This window comes from Mustelus asterias, chromosome 22 (genome assembly GCF_964213995.1).
Source record: "Mustelus asterias chromosome 22, sMusAst1.hap1.1, whole genome shotgun sequence".
Lineage (NCBI taxonomy): Eukaryota > Metazoa > Chordata > Chondrichthyes > Carcharhiniformes > Triakidae > Mustelus > Mustelus asterias.
The window spans coordinates 51758943-51780215 of NC_135822.1; the positions used below are offsets into that span (position 1 = coordinate 51758943).

General features: G+C 42.5%; 1 protein-coding gene across 1 annotated transcript in view; it reads left to right on the top strand.

The window, feature by feature from the left end:
• The first annotated feature begins 2434 nt into the window (after positions 1-2434).
• Positions 2435-21273, top strand: part of LOC144510021 (scavenger receptor cysteine-rich type 1 protein M130-like) — a 34754-nt gene continuing 15915 nt past the window's right edge. Inside the window, exons 1-5 of the mRNA XM_078239216.1 lie at positions 2435-2578; positions 8460-8492; positions 17320-17631; positions 17770-18084; positions 19335-19649. Of these exons, the coding sequence (XP_078095342.1) occupies positions 2530-2578; positions 8460-8492; positions 17320-17631; positions 17770-18084; positions 19335-19649 (1024 nt within the window). The 5' untranslated portion in view covers positions 2435-2529. The remainder of the gene's footprint in view (positions 2579-8459; positions 8493-17319; positions 17632-17769; positions 18085-19334; positions 19650-21273) is intronic.

The following is a 21273-nucleotide window of genomic DNA, read 5'->3' on the forward strand; positions in this document are numbered from 1 at the left end:
CAATGTGAAAAACTGTGAGGTTATGCATTGTGGAAGGAGGAATGGAGGCACAGACAATTTTCTAAATTGGAAAGTGCTTAGGAAATCAGAAACACAAAGGGACGTGGAAGTCGTTGCTTAATATTCTATTAAGGTAAACATGCATGTTGAGTCGGCAGTTTGGAAGGCAAATGCAATGTTAGAATTAATGTCGAGAGGACTGGAATACAAGTGCAGGGATGTACTTCTGAAGCTGTATAAGGCTCTGGTCGGACCCCTTTTGGAGTATTGTTAGCAGTTTTGGGCCCTGTATCTGAGGAAGGATGTGCTGTCCTTGGAAAGTGTCCAGAGGAGGTTCATGAGCATGATCCCTGGAATGAAGAGTTTATCGTATGAAGATAAGTTGAGGACTCTGGGTCTGTACTCGTTGGAGTTTAGAAGGATGAGGGGGGAGGATCATTTTGAAACTTATAGGATCCTGCGAGGCCTGGATAGAGTGGACGTGGAGAGGATGCTTCCACCAATCAAAGGCCACAATCGCCAGCTAAATGGACGATCCTTTAAAATAGAGGTTAGGAGGAAGTTCTTTAGCCAGGGAGTGGTGTGTCTATGGAACTCTTTGCAGCCAGTCAAATACAACAACCTCACGATTCTAAACTCATTTTGTGCGCTTGCGATTCCAATGCATACAAGGCTTGGGCCATGTGCTGATCAATGGGTCGGAGGTCAATTGGGCGCTGTAGACCACGATCACGCTATGACTCTACAAGTGGCAGCATAATGCAATTCGAAAAATTATGAGTGAACACAAGAACAGGGATATTGGGAAGTCCATGCCCATACTTCCTTAAATGTGGCAGGGAAGTTACGGCCTGACTTTTTTTTTTAAATGAACGTTAATCGTGCTTTGTAAATCCAGTGTTCAATTTAAATTACATGATGCTATGCTAATTCTTTACAAAATTATGAGTTGGTTCAGCTGGGAGTGTTTTGATAATTCCGGACATTGTAATCACGGTGGTAAGTTGTGGTACTGCAGGGCGCATCGAGTGATACGGGCAGGAAGATACCGTGGTATATTCATTACATAATAAAACTACACATGTAATATTTTTCGGGTGGACTGACAGGATAGCGATTGGGAGTGCGTTTCTTTTGGTGAAATATAAAATTAGGGGCCATCGAATCCACAGAATCATGGAATCTCCACAGTGCAGAAGAACATCAGTCCGCCCATTGATTCTGCATCAACTGTCTGAAAGAGCATCTAATCCAGGCCCAACGCCTGGCTCTATCACTGTAGTTCTGCGTGTTTACCATGGCCGATCCACCAAACCTGCACATATTTGGACTGAGAGACGAAAGCGGAGCACCCGGAGGAAATTTACACAGACACGAGGAGAACGTACAAACCCCACACAGACAGTGACTCGAGGCTGGAATTAAAACCGGGTCCCTGGCGCTGTGAGGCAGCAGTGCTAACCACTGTGCCACCGTGCCCTGGTCGCCCTTAAAATCTAGGTCTCCCAATAAATAATGCGATTGGGACGAATCTCATCTCTTGGAGGGACATCCCTTCTTGGAATTTTTTCCACGATACCGAGCTTAAGCTAGGTAATTGGGGCATACAAGGCTTATTAAGCAGCTTTTTGTTCGATAAAGAAGATAAAAGTGATCGTGGCACTGATAATCAGAATAATGAATTTAAGCCCCAGTCAGTTTAGCAAAGGGATTGCGGAGATGACTCAATGAGCCTAAAAGGCTTAGTCCACTTCATGTCTCGCCCAAAATATGGGGATATTGTGGGAGAGTGAAATCGGTCATTTGGAGGGATTGGCGTTGTTGTTGAATTGGTCATGAAGAGATGTTGGTGCGCCATTCCATATCAAGGGAGGATATGATAGTGCAAGAGCAAACCTTTTCTCCACTCGGAAATCCCTCGGTAACCATAGTTGTTGGATTTAACTAATTGAAAAAGACCAAGAGGGATTATGAGAGTAGTTTCCTTCCACTGAGGGTTATTATGATTTTAAAAGCACAACGTGGAGGAATAACTTGAATCAGAACCCAGGAAAAATAACTGAAGGCAAATTGACACAGGCTTGAAGAAATTGAATTGGCTCTTGGGTAAAGCAATGTGCGTGAATTCAAGTTAGACAAGATTAGAAAAAAAATGCCCACAGATGATTCGAAAAGGGCCCTCCTGTGCTTCACTTAACCTCGATGCCAGACGGATGGCCCAGTTCCATTTCAAAAACTTTAACATGTGTTGCCTCTCAGGATAGGCTGGTGGACGCAACCTCAGTTCGATGTTTCTAATTTAAGTCGCATTAATTCTCATTGGTACATTTCAGAAGACTGTAATTCACTTTCATACATTTCAAAGTCTATTGGTTAGTCAGCAGGAAACATGGGTTTCAGTTCGAACTGCTGTAAGATGCTTAGCTCCCGCGTCAGTGCTGTCTTCGCACGATGCTGGAAGGATCTGTCAGTCAGTTTTAGCCGCATGTTTTTAAAGTTCAGGAATCATCGCTGTACCCAGTTTCAGGAATGGAGTTCCGATCCATCCAGACGCTGTTTCTTCTCCAACTTCTAAACTGTAAGTGATATAATTGAATGCATTCGGCCATCTATTGAAAATATGATTAATGTTAAATAAATGTATAATTGACACAAATATTGTTGCATACTTTTGAAGGGACCTAATGTACGTGCAAGGATAAATGCATATTATCTTAAATTGCAGTATAGCCTTGCAGAATTTGAGATATCGGAATTGTTTTTCAGTTGCAGTCCAGCTGCATCCCTGTGCAGTCGAAGTCGATCACAAGTAGCATTGGTCATTATTTGTGTGTTAGTTAATCAATGGGGGTGTCGAAGTCATCAAACATGCATTCACCGCTAACAGAAGTACAAAAACACACACTGATTCAAACGTTTCTCAGGAGTCTGGCACCAGTGGCAATCAAAACGAAATAGAAATTGTTTAAAAAGTTTAAACAATATTGAAGTATTGATTTTTTTTTAAAAAAGTTCTTTTGAGAAAAGTTGATGGCGGATGACAACAACAATGCCTGAATAACATGCGTAACTGGGATAGAACGATATACTGCCGACCCTGCAGCAGGAGACCACGCAGCCCGTCGAACGTGCGCTGACCCTCCAAAAGTAAATCCCACCCGGGAACTGCTCTCCGTCCTATTATTGTGGCCCCACGTATTTAGTGTGGCCAATCCATCTAACCGTCACATCCTTGGACACGAATGGACAATTTAGCATGGCCAATCAACCTAACCTGTGCATCGCTGTGCTGTGGGAGGAAACTGGACCACCGGGAAAAATCTCCCGCACTCACGGGGAGATCGTGCAAACTCCAGACAGTCTCCCGAGGCAGAAATAATGCCGCGTCCCTGGCGCGGAAGCAGCAGTGCTAACCACTTTGCCGCCATTCTGTGGAAGATGATTACCACGTACACTGTCCAAACCTATTACTTCATTTTCGATCTCCAATTATATGCTCTATCAGTATTGAGCTTAATTAGAGTCATAGAGGTTTACAGCATGGAAACAGGCCCTTCGGCCCAACTTGTCCATGCCGCCCTTATTTTTCAAACCCCTAAGCTAATCCCAATAGCCCTCATTTGGCTCATATCCCTCGATACCCATCTTATCCATGTAATTATCTAAATGATTTTTAAAAGACAACATTGCAGTCGCCTCTACTACTACATCTGGCTGCTTGTTCCAGACACTCACCACCCTCTGTGTGAAAAAATTTCCCCCCTGAACACTTTTGCATCTCTCCCGTCTCACCTTAAACCTCTGCCCTCTAGTTTTAGACTCCCCTACCTTTGGGAAAAGAAATTGACTATCTCGCTGATCTGTGCCCCTCATTATTTTAGAGACCTCTATAAGATAACCCCTCAACCTCTTACGCTCCAGGGAAAAACGTTCCAGTTTATCCAGCCTCTCCTTATAACTCAAACCATCAAGAACCGGTCGCATCCTAGCAAATATTGAGGATATCCTTAAAATGTAATTTGTGAATTAAATACACTCTCTATTTTGAGTTTGTATATATACAGCCCAGTGCAGTTATCAAGTTCAATTATTCTCCTTGCACATGCAGCATGTTTTAGATACGGACCTGATCTTTAGTGTGATTTTGGGATAGGGTTCCCAATCTCCTTGATATCTCTCGCAATTTTTGTTGAATTTTATGATATTATTATTTATTGGCCAATTGATTAATTCAGTTTTCCATTGTTTTCATAGACATTTTGGCTTTTGGTATTCCTCTGAACTTTCCCACCCTGTTATTAGATGCATTGCTTATATCAAGAAATATGTTTCTGAGATGGACATATTTTGCTGCATGAAGCGAACCAGATGTAAAGTCGCGCATTCAACAATGATTTCAGAAACAGTTCATGCAATTCACACATCAATGAATGGCTTTTTCATTTGGTTTTGATTTGACTTAATATGGTCACCTGTATGGTTACCGTGAAAAGTATTGTTTCTTGTGATCTCTCTCGACAAAGCATGACATTCATATCGCACACAGAGGTGAATGAAAGGAGAGGGTGACAAATGGATGTGAAATGCATATTGTTACATAAATGATTGTCGCAATTCACGCATTTATCAAAATTAATTTACCGAAACAAGTATAATCAATTCATGTGCCAGTAATTTCAATCATATGAAATGGGTACCGACATGATCTAATGCAAATGCTCACTTTGCCTTAAAACGTATTCAGGATCATTTGGTTATATATATATATATTAGTTCCGCCATGTTCTAATATAGATTTGACCCTCCATTATTCGCTGACGGTAAACACGATTACAATATGTTGACACTGATCAGCGTTCGTTTTAATCAACTTTTGTTTCGAGCTTCTAACAAAATTAATGTTCACCCCAAATTATAAAAGAACTCCTTTTCAATTTGTTTCAATTTGTTTCAATTTGATTTCATGGAGAATCAAAGCCCATCCAAGTAATAATTATAATTTAAACCAAGCCGGCTGGAAACGGAATACACTCTTTGTTAGCAAAGACTGTTTGGGTGTGTAACAGCACTTGATACTGAACATCAGTCAAAGCTGCACCTGCTGCGCGCGGAAGCCACATAGATATTTTTGTTGGAAATATTTATCATTACAAGTGCCGTCTGATCTTAGTATGATACAGTGAACTGAGCCGAAAATAAAACTTTATTCACTGTTCAAATGTGGAATAATCCAATACATATGCGTAGGTATTTACGAATTGTTGCTGAATCAATGCTTGCTTCAGTTTGTGTTGACCATTCGGAAAATTAATAACAGATACTAGCTACAAATAAATAATCTTTCAGAAAGCTCGTTCTCCACAAGCGCTGTTACTTACGTTGTTTACAATTAGCAGCAATTGCCACTTTGGCAGCTGTGCTACCACTCCAATATTTCTTTCCAGTAGAATTTATAGAGAGGGCAATGTCGGAATTAATGTCCACCCACCACCTCGCCCCCCCCCCCCTCCTCAAACATGTCTGATAGCTTTCCTGAGCAGTCCTTTGTGCTGTTTAAGAATTGGTTTTGCAATATTCTTCGACCTGCTTGGCAGTTAGAGCTGAGTGCATTTTCTATACTTCTCTACGTTTTCTGCTGCACGGAGTTCTCTGCGTTGTACAGAAGTTCTCCTTTTCGGTCTCATCGAAATTGATATTTTTTCTGTCATCAAGAGTTTCCAGATTTGGCCACCTGCATTTTATTTTTGGGTTCATGTTAAGTTTTAACGCAATGCATCTCCAATATCATGCCTCCATTTTCTTTAACAAAGACGTGCCTTCAGGTAACTGCTTGCAGTCGACTTTACCTGAATGAATCTTCTGCTTTGTAGTATTTCATTACCCTAACTTTAAACTTTACTGATAGTATATATTTGTACTTTTCAAAAATTATGACAAAACTAACTAAATTCTGAACAAGGCTACATACAATCTCTGCCACTGCTACTCCCTCCAGCCTTGAATCTTCGTTCCAAGAGTCAAATCTCGAACTATCTCCCCTTGTGAAACAGAAGTAAGCTGACCAGACAAGTTCTCCTGAATGTACGTGAACAATTCTGTCCCTTCCAATCGTTCTAGAGTAATATTAATCTTGTTCTAGTCGGGCGAGTGAATATCTCCTCCTGTTCCCGACATGCTGGTTTTTTTTAGCACGTTTTAGTTATTTGCCTGCGGATGCACTCTTCTATCTGACTACATTTGGGCCTACATTGCAGGCGCAGTGGCTTGGCGACGCATTTCTCTTCCCTAGCATAATCATTACTGCCTCAACTGATGATTTTCTAAACATATCAATCGTGCTCACAACAGAAAATATTTCATTGACCAACTTTGCCAAAGTTCTCATTGGCATATTCCCCCACACTATTTCGTCTGAAAATCCTGTAACCAAGGACAGTGAGCGAGCATTCATGTCCCTTGTTCAGCCATCATTTCTTACAGCTGTCAACCGACATTGAAATGTATCGATGTGTGCTCTCAAATGGCGTCCTTATCGGCCGTAGGACTTGCAATGAACGATCTATTCTTGGACAATGTTGGTTGTTTGAATTTCATTTCCAGACCTCATTTCCTCTAATTTGTTAATTCATTAAGTGTCATTCTTATTTTTCTTTCGGGTTCTGATTTTGTTACACAGCAATTCACTTCCATGTTGCTTTCACCATGAAATCTCATGTGTTACCCTGCCCACAATCATGACCAGACCTCACGGCAGATATTCCTGATCTGGCCCCATTGCCCTGCAGTTTCTGTCGCACTGATCTCCGTAGAACTTGTTTACGACACTCCATGAATCCAATCTGGTCGCGTTCTGTGAATCCTCGACCGGTTCGTATAATTAAATGGAACAGGTAGCGATATGAGTACTTTTCCCGGCACTTCGGCATATTCACTCTGTCTTTGGTCATTTTCAAACAGTTGCAAGCTTTATAAAGTGAGTAGTTAATGCATATAGAGTAATTCTGTTGGAAAATTCTGTTAACGCTACTGCCACGCAGAGTACTGATTGTTTCGTTGAATTCGCTCTGTCCCCTGTTATAGCGGGTTGCTTGAATCCATTTGAGGGATCTCAGCTCTCATCTTTCAACTTTAATTGAATCCTGACAATTGTTTTCCTTACCATATGTTTTTTTTGTGAAGATAGAGTGATAAGTTCTTCAGCAAGAACCAAACTATTAAGAATTTGTAGATTAGGACTGTTAGTTCCACAGAAACTGAACGCAAGAACATAAAACGGGAAATTTAACATTGACTCATAGAGAAGAATCATATAAATCACAAAGTGCAGAAGGAGGCCACTCGGCCCATCATGTCTGCACAGAGACTCCGACATATTTACACAACTAATCTCCCCAACCTACACATCTCGGGGCACTGAGGGGCAATTTAGCATGGCCAATCCCCTAACCTGCAGATGGTTGAACTGTCAGAGGAAACCGGTGCACGGGGGCGGAGTGGGGGTGAGGGGGCGGGTGTGTGTGTGTGTGTGGGGGGGGGGGGGGAGACCCAACGCAACACGGGGACAACATGAAACTCCAAGCAGATAGTCTCCCATCCTGGAATCAAACCCGTGTCCCTGTTGCTGTGAGACAGCAGTGCTAACCACCGTGACACCGTGAAAAAAATAATCCTGACTGCAAAGACACTTGACATTATTATATGATAAAAATGTTCCAATGACTTTTGCCTTGAATGAATTGTATTATTCCTATATCGTCCCGATTTTAATATTCATTGAATGGAACTATTTGCGAGTGTGTCTCTCAATCAGATATTTCCGTTCCAGGGACAACGTTTCTGCCCAGTCAACATCACTTTAAACTTTTTGTCACTTCTTGCAATGTGTGTGTTTTTTAACTTTTCGATACTAGATGGAAGATACCAAGCTTAACTTATAGCATTCAAATTAACGATTTGGCAGAAAGAAAACCTCTCAGCATCAGTGTAATTGTTCTGTGCCTATTTTAATTTGAGGCTCAGGGGACTGTGTGAAACAAGAGTGCGTTTTTTTACCACTTGCTTCTGTGCGCACGTCAGCCACAAATCCCATGCAGGCGTTTTACATGCAGTCCCTTATAAAACACTGCCCCATGGCAGCGTTGGCTTTATCTTGACCTAGAAATTCAATGTCCTTTGTGGTTGAATTTTCAAACTCTATTTTGTAATATATAACCCTTCTCCTCCACGTCTGCCATCTGGATAAAATTCTGAAACAGGAATTGGCCAATTTAAATTATTTCAATATGAACGACAAAACGCCGCCAGTAGTGCAAATTAAATCACAAATCATGATTTGTAATTTCTTCCACAAATGGACAGAAATTATCTCGTTAAGTATTGTTACATTTGTCAGTTTACAGTTTGAAATGATCAATCATCTCGTCCCACAGCAAACTGTAACTTTCAACATTTCGTTTCAGGCAAACATGGGAACAGTCAAAGTGGCCCTTCAGGTAACCTCTCTTTATTGTCATGTGATGTGGTGTTAATCTGCCCCAAACATTTCGATTGAATATTGAGACTCCCAGATAATCTCATTTTCACCATATCCATCAAATATACCATTTTCCGCTTATGTTTCTGGAGAAAAGGGTAACTTTTCCGGTGAACATCGCTGTTAGCTAAATTCAAATATTTATGAAACAAACAAGTGTCATTTGACCCTTCATGCTCATGAAAATCTAAAATAGGAGTTACTGAATTTAAGCCAGTTTTCAACTTCTGGTGTCTGGATATACATCTTGGGGCACGTTAACTGTGCATTCAGGAGCTTTGCTTCACAATGATTAAGCTCCAGATCCCAATGCCTCTCCAATCCTTCCACTAATCGCTTTAATTCTATGTTTATTTTTCTGTGGACAGTTAAGCTTCGTAAAATATGTAATTCATTTCTATTTTGTGCCCTGCTCATGCATTTCGATGGTTTCATCAAATCTCAAATTAAACTGCTCGCTCCCCCCAAAAAAATAAGCACATCCTATTCTGCACAGTTACATTTATCCATTCTTAGTAAGCCTAATGAGAAATACAATTTCCTTACTGCAGAATGGAAAGATGTGGCATAACTCAAAAGCATGTTATGGATGTCCAGCTCCAGGTACGTTGCTGCAGATCACAGAGGATCTTTCATTCCCAACCTCAACAATCAGTGATAAGATTATGATGATTTTGGCAGTCAGCCCCTCAATTACGTAATACCTCAGATTTTTTTAAAATGGAGATATCTTGCAATCATTACTGAAATTCGGATATCTATTCTTTCAACATATCAGTCCTGACAATTGTGGAGAACTATCGTTACACCAACCCTCATGTACCAACTCGTGAAGCCTGAATATATTCAGAATATAACGCCTGTGGGCTTCATACTATTCCATATAATTCACTGCTGCACTCTAAAAGCAGCAGTTGGTATCTGAAAGCCGCCAAAGGACACATTTCCATTTAGATTTGACCCAATGCCGCAGTAAACGTGCTGAACAATTGGAACCGTTACTGTCTCAATCTAATGATCTATTCTTCAACTCAGAAAATCGCAGAAGGCGTCTATTGGCATCCCCCTCTGAATCTCCTGGCCCTGATCCTAAAACGGAACCCCCTCGTCATTTGCTGCTCAACGAAGGGGAGCGTTGCTTCTTATTCATCCTGCCCATACCCCTCAAAAGCTTATATACGTCAATCATATCCCCCCACCCTAACCCCACCGCCTTAAATGCCCCAAACGAATACATTCCCAGTCTCTCTATGCTCCCCCCATATCGCAAATGCTGCATCCCAGACAACATCCTGGTGAATCTCAGCTGTACCCCCTCGCGTCCTTCCTATAGTTAAGGGACTAGAGCTGCACAAAGTATTCCAATAAGCTCCAACTGTGGCCCAGCCAATGTCCTGTAAAGTTCCAACATTACCTCCTTGCTCTTACAGTTTACATCACGACTGAGGAAAACAAGTCTCCCATATGCCTTCTGAACAGTTCTATTTGCCTGCTCTACCACCTTCAGCGATCTCCGAATGAGCACTCCAGGATCCATCTCTTCCTCTGAGCTCTGCGGTGTCCTGTCATTGATTACATACTCCCCGGTTGTGTTACTTCTTCAAAAGTGCTTGACCTCACTCTTATCAGGGTTAAAAATCATAAGTCACTGCTCTGCCCATCTGACCAATCCATCTGTATCTTCCTGAAATGTCAACCACCTCAGCAAACTTGGTTCTTGGTGCCATTTACAAACCTGCTTGTGATGTCCCGATATATATATATATATATATATATATTATGCATATATATTATGCATGCGCCAAACATTAAGCGTCCCGGCGCTGCAACTTTTGGTACGTCACTGGGCACCAGCCTCCATCACTAAAACAGCCTTCGACCATCAGCCGTTGTAAACTATTACGAAGCCACTTTCTAATGCATCTTGCCAAGATTTCCTGAGCTCCAAGTGCTTTAACATTCAATCAATCACACACGAGGGTACTTCTCAAAGGCTTTGCTAAAATCCATATAAACTACATCAACTGCAGTTCCTTCACCCACACACCAGATCACATTTTTCAAATACTCTCCCAAATTTGTTGCACATGAACATCCCCTGACAAAGTCATGCAGACGGTCACTAAAAAACCCATGCCTTTCCAAGTGAAGATTAAATATCTTCTTCAGAATTTTCAACAATTGTTTGCTGACCAATGAGGTGATCCTCACCGGTCTATAATTTCCTAGTCCATCTCTACCATCTTCTCGAAAAGCCAAACAACATTAGCACTGCTTCAAGCCTTTGGAACTTCCCCGTGGCCAGAGAGGAATTAAAAACTTTGTGTCAGAGCCCGTGCAATTTCCTGTCGCATCTCCCACAGCAGCCTCAGATGCAATTCATGCGGGCCTGGGGATTTGTCCACTTTTAAGCCGATTAGAGCCTCTATTACCTCCTAATTTCCTTTGCAAAATTGTGCAAGTTCCTCAAGGTCCCTTTTCCTGCATTCTGACCTTCTCCTTTCCCTGAGTGAAGACCGATGAGACATATTTATTTAATACCCTTCCAATGTCCTTTGACCTCAGGCACAGATTGCCCCCTTGGTCTCTAACGAGCCCTACTCTTTCCCTCGTTACTTTTTTCACCTTAATTTATTGATTAAATATGAAGGGAGTCTCCCTAATTCTGTTTCCATGTCCTTCTCATGCCCCTTTTTGATGTGTAGTTGTTTTCTTAAGTTTCCCCTTGCACGCCCTATATTCCTCGAGGTCTGCAGTGGAATTGCTCTCCTTGGATTTGGCAGAAGCTTTTTCCCTCTCCCGCATCCAATCCTGAATTCTCCGAGGCATCCAGGGTTACCATAATTTATTGCTGCTAAATTTAACCCTAAAGGATAAATGTTGGACATGTTCTATCCCCAGATCTTTTTTCAATGCTCACCGCTGATCCGCTGAAGGCTTACCCCCAAATGCAGCTGTTCCCAACCAACTTTGGCTAGTTCCTGCCTTATTTTAATGAAATATACCTCCCCCAATCCAATGCTGTTTTTTGCAGGCCATCTTTCTCCTTGTCCATAACAATTTTGAACCATGCAGTTTTGGGCTCGGTGTCGCTAAAATGCTCCCTCACTGCTACATTGAACAATTGTCTGCCTTCCTTCCCCAGAATGAGATCCAGCACTGCGCCATTCCATCGTGGGCCTTCTACATACTGAATCAAATAACTCCCCTTGATACATTTCAAGAAATCCGCCCCTTCTACCCTTAGCAAAATGACTATCCCAATTTATGTTGGAAAAGTTGAAATACACCAGTATAATTATTCGATTCTTATGCTCACGCACCACTGTGAACAGTCTACATATTTGCTCCTCTATTTCCCGCTGACTCTTTGGGGGTCCATAATGCACTCGCAGTAATTTGGCTGCCCCTTATCATTCCGACATTTTACCCACAAAGCTACTTTAGAAGGCACTTCCAAGATATCACCGCTCCTTATTGCAGGGTTTGACCCCTTAATTAATAGTGCAACATCAGTGCCTCTCTGATAGTTGCATTGACAGGGTAACTTGCAGCCTGAATAGGCTAACTGTCTGCTACTCGTTCCCCAATGGCGCCAAAGAAAATTGCTTGTGGGTAGTAAAGCAAGATAAACTCTGCAGGTTAGTTAATGTAGAGAAATCCTATGCCTGACAATCTCCAATACCACGTCAACAATTCGGCTGATTAATCAAATATTTTCCTCTCTTCCGCCTAATTCCCATAAAACTAACACGGCATAGTGACACCTGGTCAACAAATTAACATCTCCCGATGGCCGAGAAGTTCTGTTGAACAGTGCACCACTAACCTACAGCTTTATCAAGAAAACTTCAACTGAATGATGTAGTTTTGTACTGGACTGGGCAAAATTATTGCTGTCTAAAATAATGAATTTATATTTTGCTGCTTATGGAAGTTTTCAGTTCAGCAGGTAATAAATCTATACGAGCCTGACAGGAGATTCTACGTCCCTTCTCTGAAAATATATTTAAAACTGTGAGTGTTATGTACCCGGGGTTCTATAAACTCAATCATTCATTACAAAGTCTAGAATTCCATAGTTTGTAAAACTGAGAACAAGGTGTTCAACCCTATTGACTTTTGTCAGTGTGTATGATTGACATGTTTCTCTTACGATGGTACTACTTCTAAAATGTTTGCACGTTCCTTTGCTGGAGTTGAATTGTTTGGTTGAGGAGTGAGGTAATTATAAGAACACGTGGAGCCCTGGCACCACGACTAATGTTTGATCACGTTGTTGATATGACTGTATGCCCATTGTGAAGATAATGTGGAGAAGGTGGGTTTCCCAGCGAGGTTTGATAGTTTGGACTTGAAAATACGCCTTAGAAAAAAACGCATTTCCACTCATGCAGTGAATTAAATCCAGAGGTCATGAATACAAGCTGAATATTCAGAAAATCAATAGGAATATTTGAAGAATATCATTTACCCCACAAATATTTCAATATGGAGCATGCTATAACATCGACTTTTTGAGGGAAGTTTTTTTGAATTAGCACTGCTGCCCCACAGCGCCAGGACCCGGGATCAATTCTGGCCTTGGGTGACTCCGCGTGGAGTTTGCACATTCTCCCCGTGTCTGTCTGGGTTACCTCCGGTTGCTCTAGTTTCCTTCCACACTCAAACATGTGCGGGTTGGTGGATTTGGCATGATAAATTACCCCTTAGTGTCAGGGCAATTAGCAAGTTAAGTAACATGGTTTACCGTCATAGGGCCTGGGCTCTAATGTTGTCGGTCCAAACTCGATGGGCGGATGGCCTTCTTCTGCACTGGATGATATGATTGTATGTAACAGCAGAAATTGATGAAGTGAGAGTTTTTTGGACGACTGAATGCAGTAGATCGAAATGCAGGAAATGCAGGACGAGCAGACTCTCGGCAGTACCAGGATGCAGGGTGCTGCTGCAACAGAGAAGTCAAAGAGAAATGTAGTAGTAATTGGGGATAGTGTAGTTAAGGGCATAGACACTCTTCTCTGTGACCAGGATAAGGAATACCGTAGGTTGTGTTGCCTGCCTGGTGCTTAGGTCCAGGATGGACCATCTGGGCTGCAGAGGAACTTGGAGTGGGAGGGTGAAAATCCTGTTGTCGTGGTCCATATAGGTGCCAATGACATAGACAAAACAGGAACTAAGGATCTGCAGAGAGAGTACGAAGAGCTAGGGAACAAATTAAAAAGCAGAACCAACAAGGTGGTAATCTCTGGATTGCTACCTGAGCCACGTGCGAATTAGTGCAGGGTTAATAGGATTAAGGAGACGAATGCGTGGCTCAATTATTGGTGTGGGAGGAATGAGCTCGAATTCATGGGGCATTGCCACCAGTATTTGGGCAGATGGTACCTGTATAGATGGGATGGTCTCCGTTTGAACCGTGCTGGGACCAGAGTCCGAGCGAATCGTATCACTAGGGCTGTAGATAGGGCTTTAAACTAATTTATCGGGGGGAGGGTGCAGAGGTAAAGGGATTACGAAATCAATGGTAGAGGAGAGGGAGCGAGTGCAAGTGAATGAAGGCATTCAAGTAGTTAAAGGAGTAGAGGGTGAGGGAGAGGTTGATAGCGTTTCACCAAATCGGGTCCAGATAAAAGCTGGAATAAAGACACTTTGCCTGAATGCACGAAGCATTCGGAACAAAGTTAATGAGTTGATGGTGCAAATCAGCACAAATGGGTTTGATCTAGTGGCCATTACAGAAACGTGGTTGCAGGGAGACCAGGACTGGGAGATGAATATCCAGGGGTATCAGGCATGTAAGAAGAATAGACAGGAAGGAAAAGGTGGTGGGGTAGCTCTGTTAATAAAATATATCAGGTTAGTAGTGAGGGATGACATAGGCTCTAAGGAACAAAACGTGGAATCGTTATGGGTAGAGATAATGAATAGTCGGGGGAGAAAGACAGTAATAGGCGTGGTCTATAGGCTCCCAAATAATAATGTTGAGGTGGGGAGGGCTATAAACAAGGAAATAATGGATGCCTGCAAAAACGGAATGGCAATAACCTGCATATTGATTGGCTGACTCAAGTTGGAAGGGGTGGGGATGGAGGAAGAGTTCTTCGAATGCTGTCGGTATAGTTACCTTGAAGACTATGTTACAGAACCGACGAGGGAACGAGTTATCTTAGATCTGGTAATGTGTAACGAGGTAGGTAGAATTAAGGATGTACTTGTGAAGGACCCTCTTGGGTCAAGTGATCACAATATGGTCGAATTTCTGATACAAATGGAAGAGGAGAATGTAGTGTCCCATACCAGTGTCCTATGTTTGAACAGAGGGAAGTACGATAGGATGAGGGCTTAATTGGCCAAGGTGGACTGGGAGAGCAGACTGGTAGGTAGGACAGCTGAGGAACAGTGGAGGATTTTTAAGGAGATACTTTTCAGCACTCAGCAGCAATATATTCCGGTGATAAAGAAGGACTGTATGAAAAGGGAGAACCAGCCGTGGATCACGAAGGAAATTAAGGAGAGTATTAAATTTAAGACCGATGCGTACAGAGTGGCCAAAAATAGTGGAGAATTGAAAGATTGGAAAAAATTTAAGAAACAACTAAGAACGACTAAGAAAGCGATAAAGAAAGGAAAGATAGATTATGAAGCTAGGCTAGATCTAACTATAAAAAATGATAGTAAAAGCTTTCACAATTATATAAAAAGGAATAGAGTGGCAAGAGTGAATGTTGGACCCTTGGAGGACGAGAGGGGGGATTTAACAGTGGGAAATGTGGAAATGACTGAAACTTCAAATAAGTTTTTTGTGTCGATCTTCAAGGTGGAAGACACAAATAGTTTACCGAATATTAACGATAGAGGGTCGGTAGGAGGAGAGGAACTCCATGCAATTAATGTTACCAGGAAGGCAGTGCTTGGTAGACTAACGGGACTGAAGGTGGACAAGTCCCCGGGCCCGGATGGAATGCATCCCAGGGTACTGAAAGTAATGTCAGAGGTAATAGCGGATGCGGAAGGGGTTATTTATCAAATTTCGCTGGATTCTGGGGTAGTGCCGGACGATTGGAAAACGGCTAATGTTACGCCACTGTTTAAAAAAAGGAAATAGACAAAAGGCGGGTAACTACAGGCCGGTTAGCTTAACGTCTGTAGTTGGGAAAATGCTGGGATCCATCATTAAAGAAGAAGTAGCAGGCCATCTGGATAAGAATGGTTCGATTAAGCAGACGCAGCATGGATTCATGAGGGGAAAGTCGTGCTTGATGAACTTGCTGGATTTTTATGAAGTTGTGACCAGTGCGGTTGACGGAGGGGAACCGGTGGATGCGGTGTTTTTGAATTTCCAAAAGGCGTTTGATAAGGTGCCTCACAAAAGGTTGCTGAAGAAGATTGGGTCACACGGAGTTGGGGGTAGGGTGTTAGCGTGGATTGGGGATTGGCTATCCGACAGGAAGCAGAGAGTCGGAATAAATGGGTGGTTTTCTGGTTGGCAGATGGTAACTAGTGGTGTGCTGCAGCGATCGGTACTCGGGCCTCAACTATTTACCATTTATATAGACGATCTGGAGGAGGGGACTGAGTGTAGGCTAACAAAGTTTGCAGACGACACAAAGATAAGTGGAAAAGTGAATCGTGTGGAGGGTGTAGAAGGTCTGCAGAGAGATTTGGACAGGCTGAGTGAGTGGGCGAGGATGTGGCAGATGGAGTATAACGTTGACAAATGCGAGGTTATTCACTTTGGAGGAAATAATAGCAAACTGGATTATTATAGAAATGGAAAAAAAATACAACATGCTACTGTGCAAAGGGACCTGGGGGTCCTTGTGCATGAGACGCAAAAACCCAGTCTGCAGGTGCAACAGGTGATTAAGAAGGAAAATGGGATGTTGGCCTATATCGCAAGGGGGATAGAATATAAAAGCAGAGATGTCTTGCTGCATCTGTACAGGGCATTGGTGAGGCCGCAGCTGGTATACTGTGTGCAGTATTTGTCCCCTTATTTGCGGAAGGATATATGGGCCTTGGAGGGAGTGCAGAGAAGGTTCACCAGGTTGATACCAGAGATGAGGGGTGTTGATTATGAGGAGAGATTGAGCAGATTGGGTTTGTACTCGTTGGAATTTAGAAGGCTGAGGGGGGATCTTATAGAGATCTATAAGATAATGAAGGGGCTGGATAGGGTAGAGGTGGAGAGAGTTTTTTCCACATAGAAAGGAAGCTAGAACTAGCGGGCAGAGCCTCAAAATAAAGGGGGGTCAGTTTAGGACAGAGTTGAGGAGGAACTTCTTCTCTCAGAGGGTGGTGAATCTCTGGAATTCTCTGCTCACTGAAGTGGTGGAGGCTACCTCGTTGAATATGTTTAAATCACGGATAGATGGATTCCTGATCGGTAAGGGAATTAGGGGTTATAGGGGTCAGGCGGGTAAGTGGAACTAATCCACTTCAGATCAGCCATGATCTTATTGAATGGCGGGGCAGGCTCGAGGGGCTAGAAGACCTATTCCTGCTCCTATTTCTTATGTTCTTATGTTAGATGTAGTGGTGTGAAAAATGCTTGTGTTTTACAAAAACACACGCCGAACCACTTTAGCCCAATATATTCATTCTCTGCTGTCCATTTCTGAGCGATATGCAAGTGCAGACAAATTTACTGAGGTGCAGCTTCAATAACCATTTGCGGTTGTGAAAAAGGGTATGTCGAATTTTGGCTCGTGAATTTACAATGTATTAGATTGACTCAAGAGTTTAATATGTAAGAAACATGAATCTTCTGTGTTGCTTAACAGAAAATTTGCAGTTACGACTGTCCGATGGTGGAAGCAGATGTGCTGGACGAGTGGAGGTTTTATATCGTGGAGAGTGGGGCTCAGTGTGTAACGATGATTGGGAAGACAGTGACGCAGCAGTCGTATGTAGACAACTCGGTTGCGGCAATTCCTTGGATGAAGGGCTCATTTCTTCTGGAGCAGGATCGGGGCCAATTTGGTTGGATGATGTGCAGTGCTCTGGTGAGGAACCATTTCTATGGAACTGTTCCGCAAATCCCTGGGGACAACACGACTGTGGACATGATGAAGATGTGAAGGTCATGTGTTCCGGTAAGAACATATTAGAATTGCGCCTTTCCGCGGTCTGATCGCCCATGCATTTTCAGGAAGACGCCGAGCATGTTATAATTAATCAGGGCTGTATTAATTTGAAAATAACTGGTGTTATATTAATTTATTGTTGCTCAGATCACATAATTCCCAGATTACAATCCGGATTTTCCAAATGCTTGGGGATACTGGAGATTAATAAGGGTGCAACCTGGGAAAGAGTTTGTGATCTTCACTGGGATTGGAATGACGCTCAAGTGGTCTGCGCACATCTGCACTGCGGTGTCGCGCTGCCGACGCCAGCACACACATATTTTGGAGAGGGCACTGGACGTAGACGGAGCCACAGCTTCGAGTGCAAAGGAAACGAGACAAACCTGAATGACTGTCCTCTGTCTCCAGTAAATCACCACGAGTGCAGCCACGGGAACGATGTCGCTGTGGCATGTTCTGGTATGTAAACCACATTGAATGGCAGATAATCCACGGACCCCTTAATCATTGGAAAACTGAAGGAAGTAAAATATCTGTTCTTCTCTCTAAGTTGGCCAAATGTAAACTCATGGTTACGGTTCAATTATATCTTTGGACGGACGTTACAAAACATCCCGATGTACTTAGAAATGATAATTGTATAAGATTCAACTTTTCCTGCATAAATACAGTTGCGTTGCAAATTAATTTCTAATCTGCAACAAAAGTCGGCTTCTCTTGCACATTCCGATAGAAAATTGGTTATTAAACATCTCACTATTCTGGCGTTAAAGTTGATTGATTAGTCACAAGTCGGCTTGCCTTAACACTGCAACTAAGTTCCTGAGAAAATCCACGAGTCGCCATTCTCTGGCGCCTGTTCGTCTACGCTGATGCCAATGCACCTAATCGGCATGTCATTCAGATTGTGGAAAGAAACCAGAGTACGAGGAGGAAACACACGCAAACACGGGGAGAAAATGAGGAATCTGCACGGACAGTGGCCCAAGTCGCAAATTGAGCCAGGGTCCCTGGCACTGTGAGGCAGCAGTGCTAACCACTGTGCCACACTAACCGTAGTCATATTATGAACTTCAGGGATAGGTAAATTAAACCAACACTGCTTCATGAATTTGATTACCTTCTTATTTTTAGGGAGGGCATTCCGGAACTTTGATTGACCAAATTGTGCCTGTGTGAGTAAATACCATTTACAGTTGTTATTTCAAAATCGTTGAGCTTCCTAACGAACCAAATTACAAATATATTCGCTCCAGAGAGCAGCACTTCAAGAGAGACATGTTGAATCACTTTCGCAGGGAAAAGTAGGGAGGATGAATACATGCAATAGGTCCAAATATGGCGACAGGCTTCAGGCCAAGAGAGTGGCTTCCTGAACGGCACTGTCGAGATTACCGACTTCGGGACTCTGTGCAAATATACTCTGTCTGGAAGTTGGCAGCAAGGCTACTGGTGTTTTTAGACCAAAACTGGGATGACTGGATAATCGCTTCCTCACATTTATATTGAAGCCCCTTTGGATAGAGATCAATTTACATTTTTTTAAAAATCCCTGTGGAAGTTTGCACTGCGAGTCTTGTAAACATAATGCTAGAGAATATGTCATTCCATCCGTAAGACTCCTTACCTCATTTCGTTTTGTCCTTTTATTCAATTTCTTATGATGAGATTTGTGGTAACTCATTTCGTTATGTTTTTACCTAAAACAGGAAACAATGGACCCCGATTGGTTGGTGGAGAGGACAGGTGCTCCGGCCGGGTGGAAGTACTGCATGGAGAACACTGGGGGACGCTCTGTGATGTTTACTTTGATTTAGAGGACGCCAATGTGGTCTGTCAGCATCTTCAGTGTGGAACGGTAGAGACAATCCTGAGAAATGCTCATTTTGGGAATGGAACAGGTCCCATCTGGAAGGAAAACTACAGATGCCGCGGGAATGAGTCCCGGTTGGAGGATTGCCCTCTTTCATCCGGGGAAAAGTTCAACTGCTCACACTTGAATGACGCCGGTGTCATCTGCTCGGGTAAGTTCCCCAATCATTACACTCAAAGAAGCAGAATCACAGTCTGTGGAACCCGCACAAAGGGAGGGTACACTGTCCACCGTGCCCCTGTTGGTGTTTTGCAAAAGTAACTCAACCAATTTCACATCCCGCAATTTCCCCAGAAATTGTCTTCTGAAAGATTAATCTGTATCCATCAGATTCCCACACAATGCTTTCCAGTCCAATCCACCCGCTGCAATGAAAAAGTGAAACAACGTTCCCTTCAGCCATCTGGACATTGTCACCGCCTTAATTCTGCGCGCAGCAATTCTCGTACTCTCCCCCAACGCCACCGATTTAATTTGCCTATTTGCTGCATCCAAATGGCTCAGTATTTTGGACAATACATCATACCTCCTTCTCACCGTCCTTGAGGAAGAACTGTCCCAGCATCTCTAATCTTTTAAAGAAACGGTGAATACTCATCTGTGGAACATTTCTTGCGAATTGTTGATACACCTTTTCTATTATACTCAGATTGCATCTGATGTGTGGTGCCGTGAAATGGCCGAGCTGCTCCAATTGATGGCTCACTAATGTTTTATACAGGATTATCACAAATTCCGTACCTCTGCATTCTCTGACCTTTCGTGTAGGCCGAGGTTACCATTGGTTTTATAAAGTAATTTTACAACTTGCCCTTCCATCCTCAGTGATTTCTGCACGTTCTGTAAAAAGTTATCATACACTTTTAGAATTGATCTGCTATTCTTTCTTTTCCTCTGCTCATTCGTCGTGAGTCATCTTGTTTCACTTGCCTGGCCTTTCGTTTTTAAGTCATAAGTTCTGCTTCAAGTTCCACATTCAGGATAGTCACAGAAATCTTAAGTCTGACACTGCAGTGCATCACTAATGGAATGTTTCACTTCAGTATATATCAGAAGAGAGAGAAAGTAAACCTCTATCCAACTTCTCGAGGGAGAATAATTATTGTAATATATTGGGAAACGCAGGGCAGATATCCCGGCTATCAGGCCAACAGTATCCCTTGGTCAACATTAAGAATGCACATTCTCTGGATATTGTGCCTTTGTTCCTTGTGGGAGTAAGTTATTTTCAACTTGCCTGCTGCGTTTCTGATATAACAATAGTGGCTCAACTTCAATCTGTGCATCTGTCACAACATTGTCCGTTAAGGCATCTAATGGTCATTGAACTCATTATATTATGAAGACTTACTTAAATTCCCACAAAATAGAATCAATTGATGTTCTCCTGTGCCCATTTTTAGCTGTCCTTTTGAATCCATTCCACTAGTCAATCTATGTCCTTGTGAGGGTTGTGCTCTCTACTGTTCACAGAACTACAACGTTTTGTGTAATTCGCACACTTTGAATCTGTTCTTCGTTACATCCAAGCCTGGATCATTCGTATCTCTGATGAAAAGCAGAACTGCTGGACCTCATCCATTTGGAAAGTATCCCTTGTTTCATTTTTAAATTAGAAAGCGATGTTGGTCAACTCTGCCAAGTGTTTCCAGTCAAACAGCCAAATTTACATTATTACAACCAATGTCCTTCTGATTACGTAGGTTTGCCGATAATCCTTTGTGAAACATCATCAGATGTATTTTGGGAGTCCAGGAACGCCACATCAATTATAT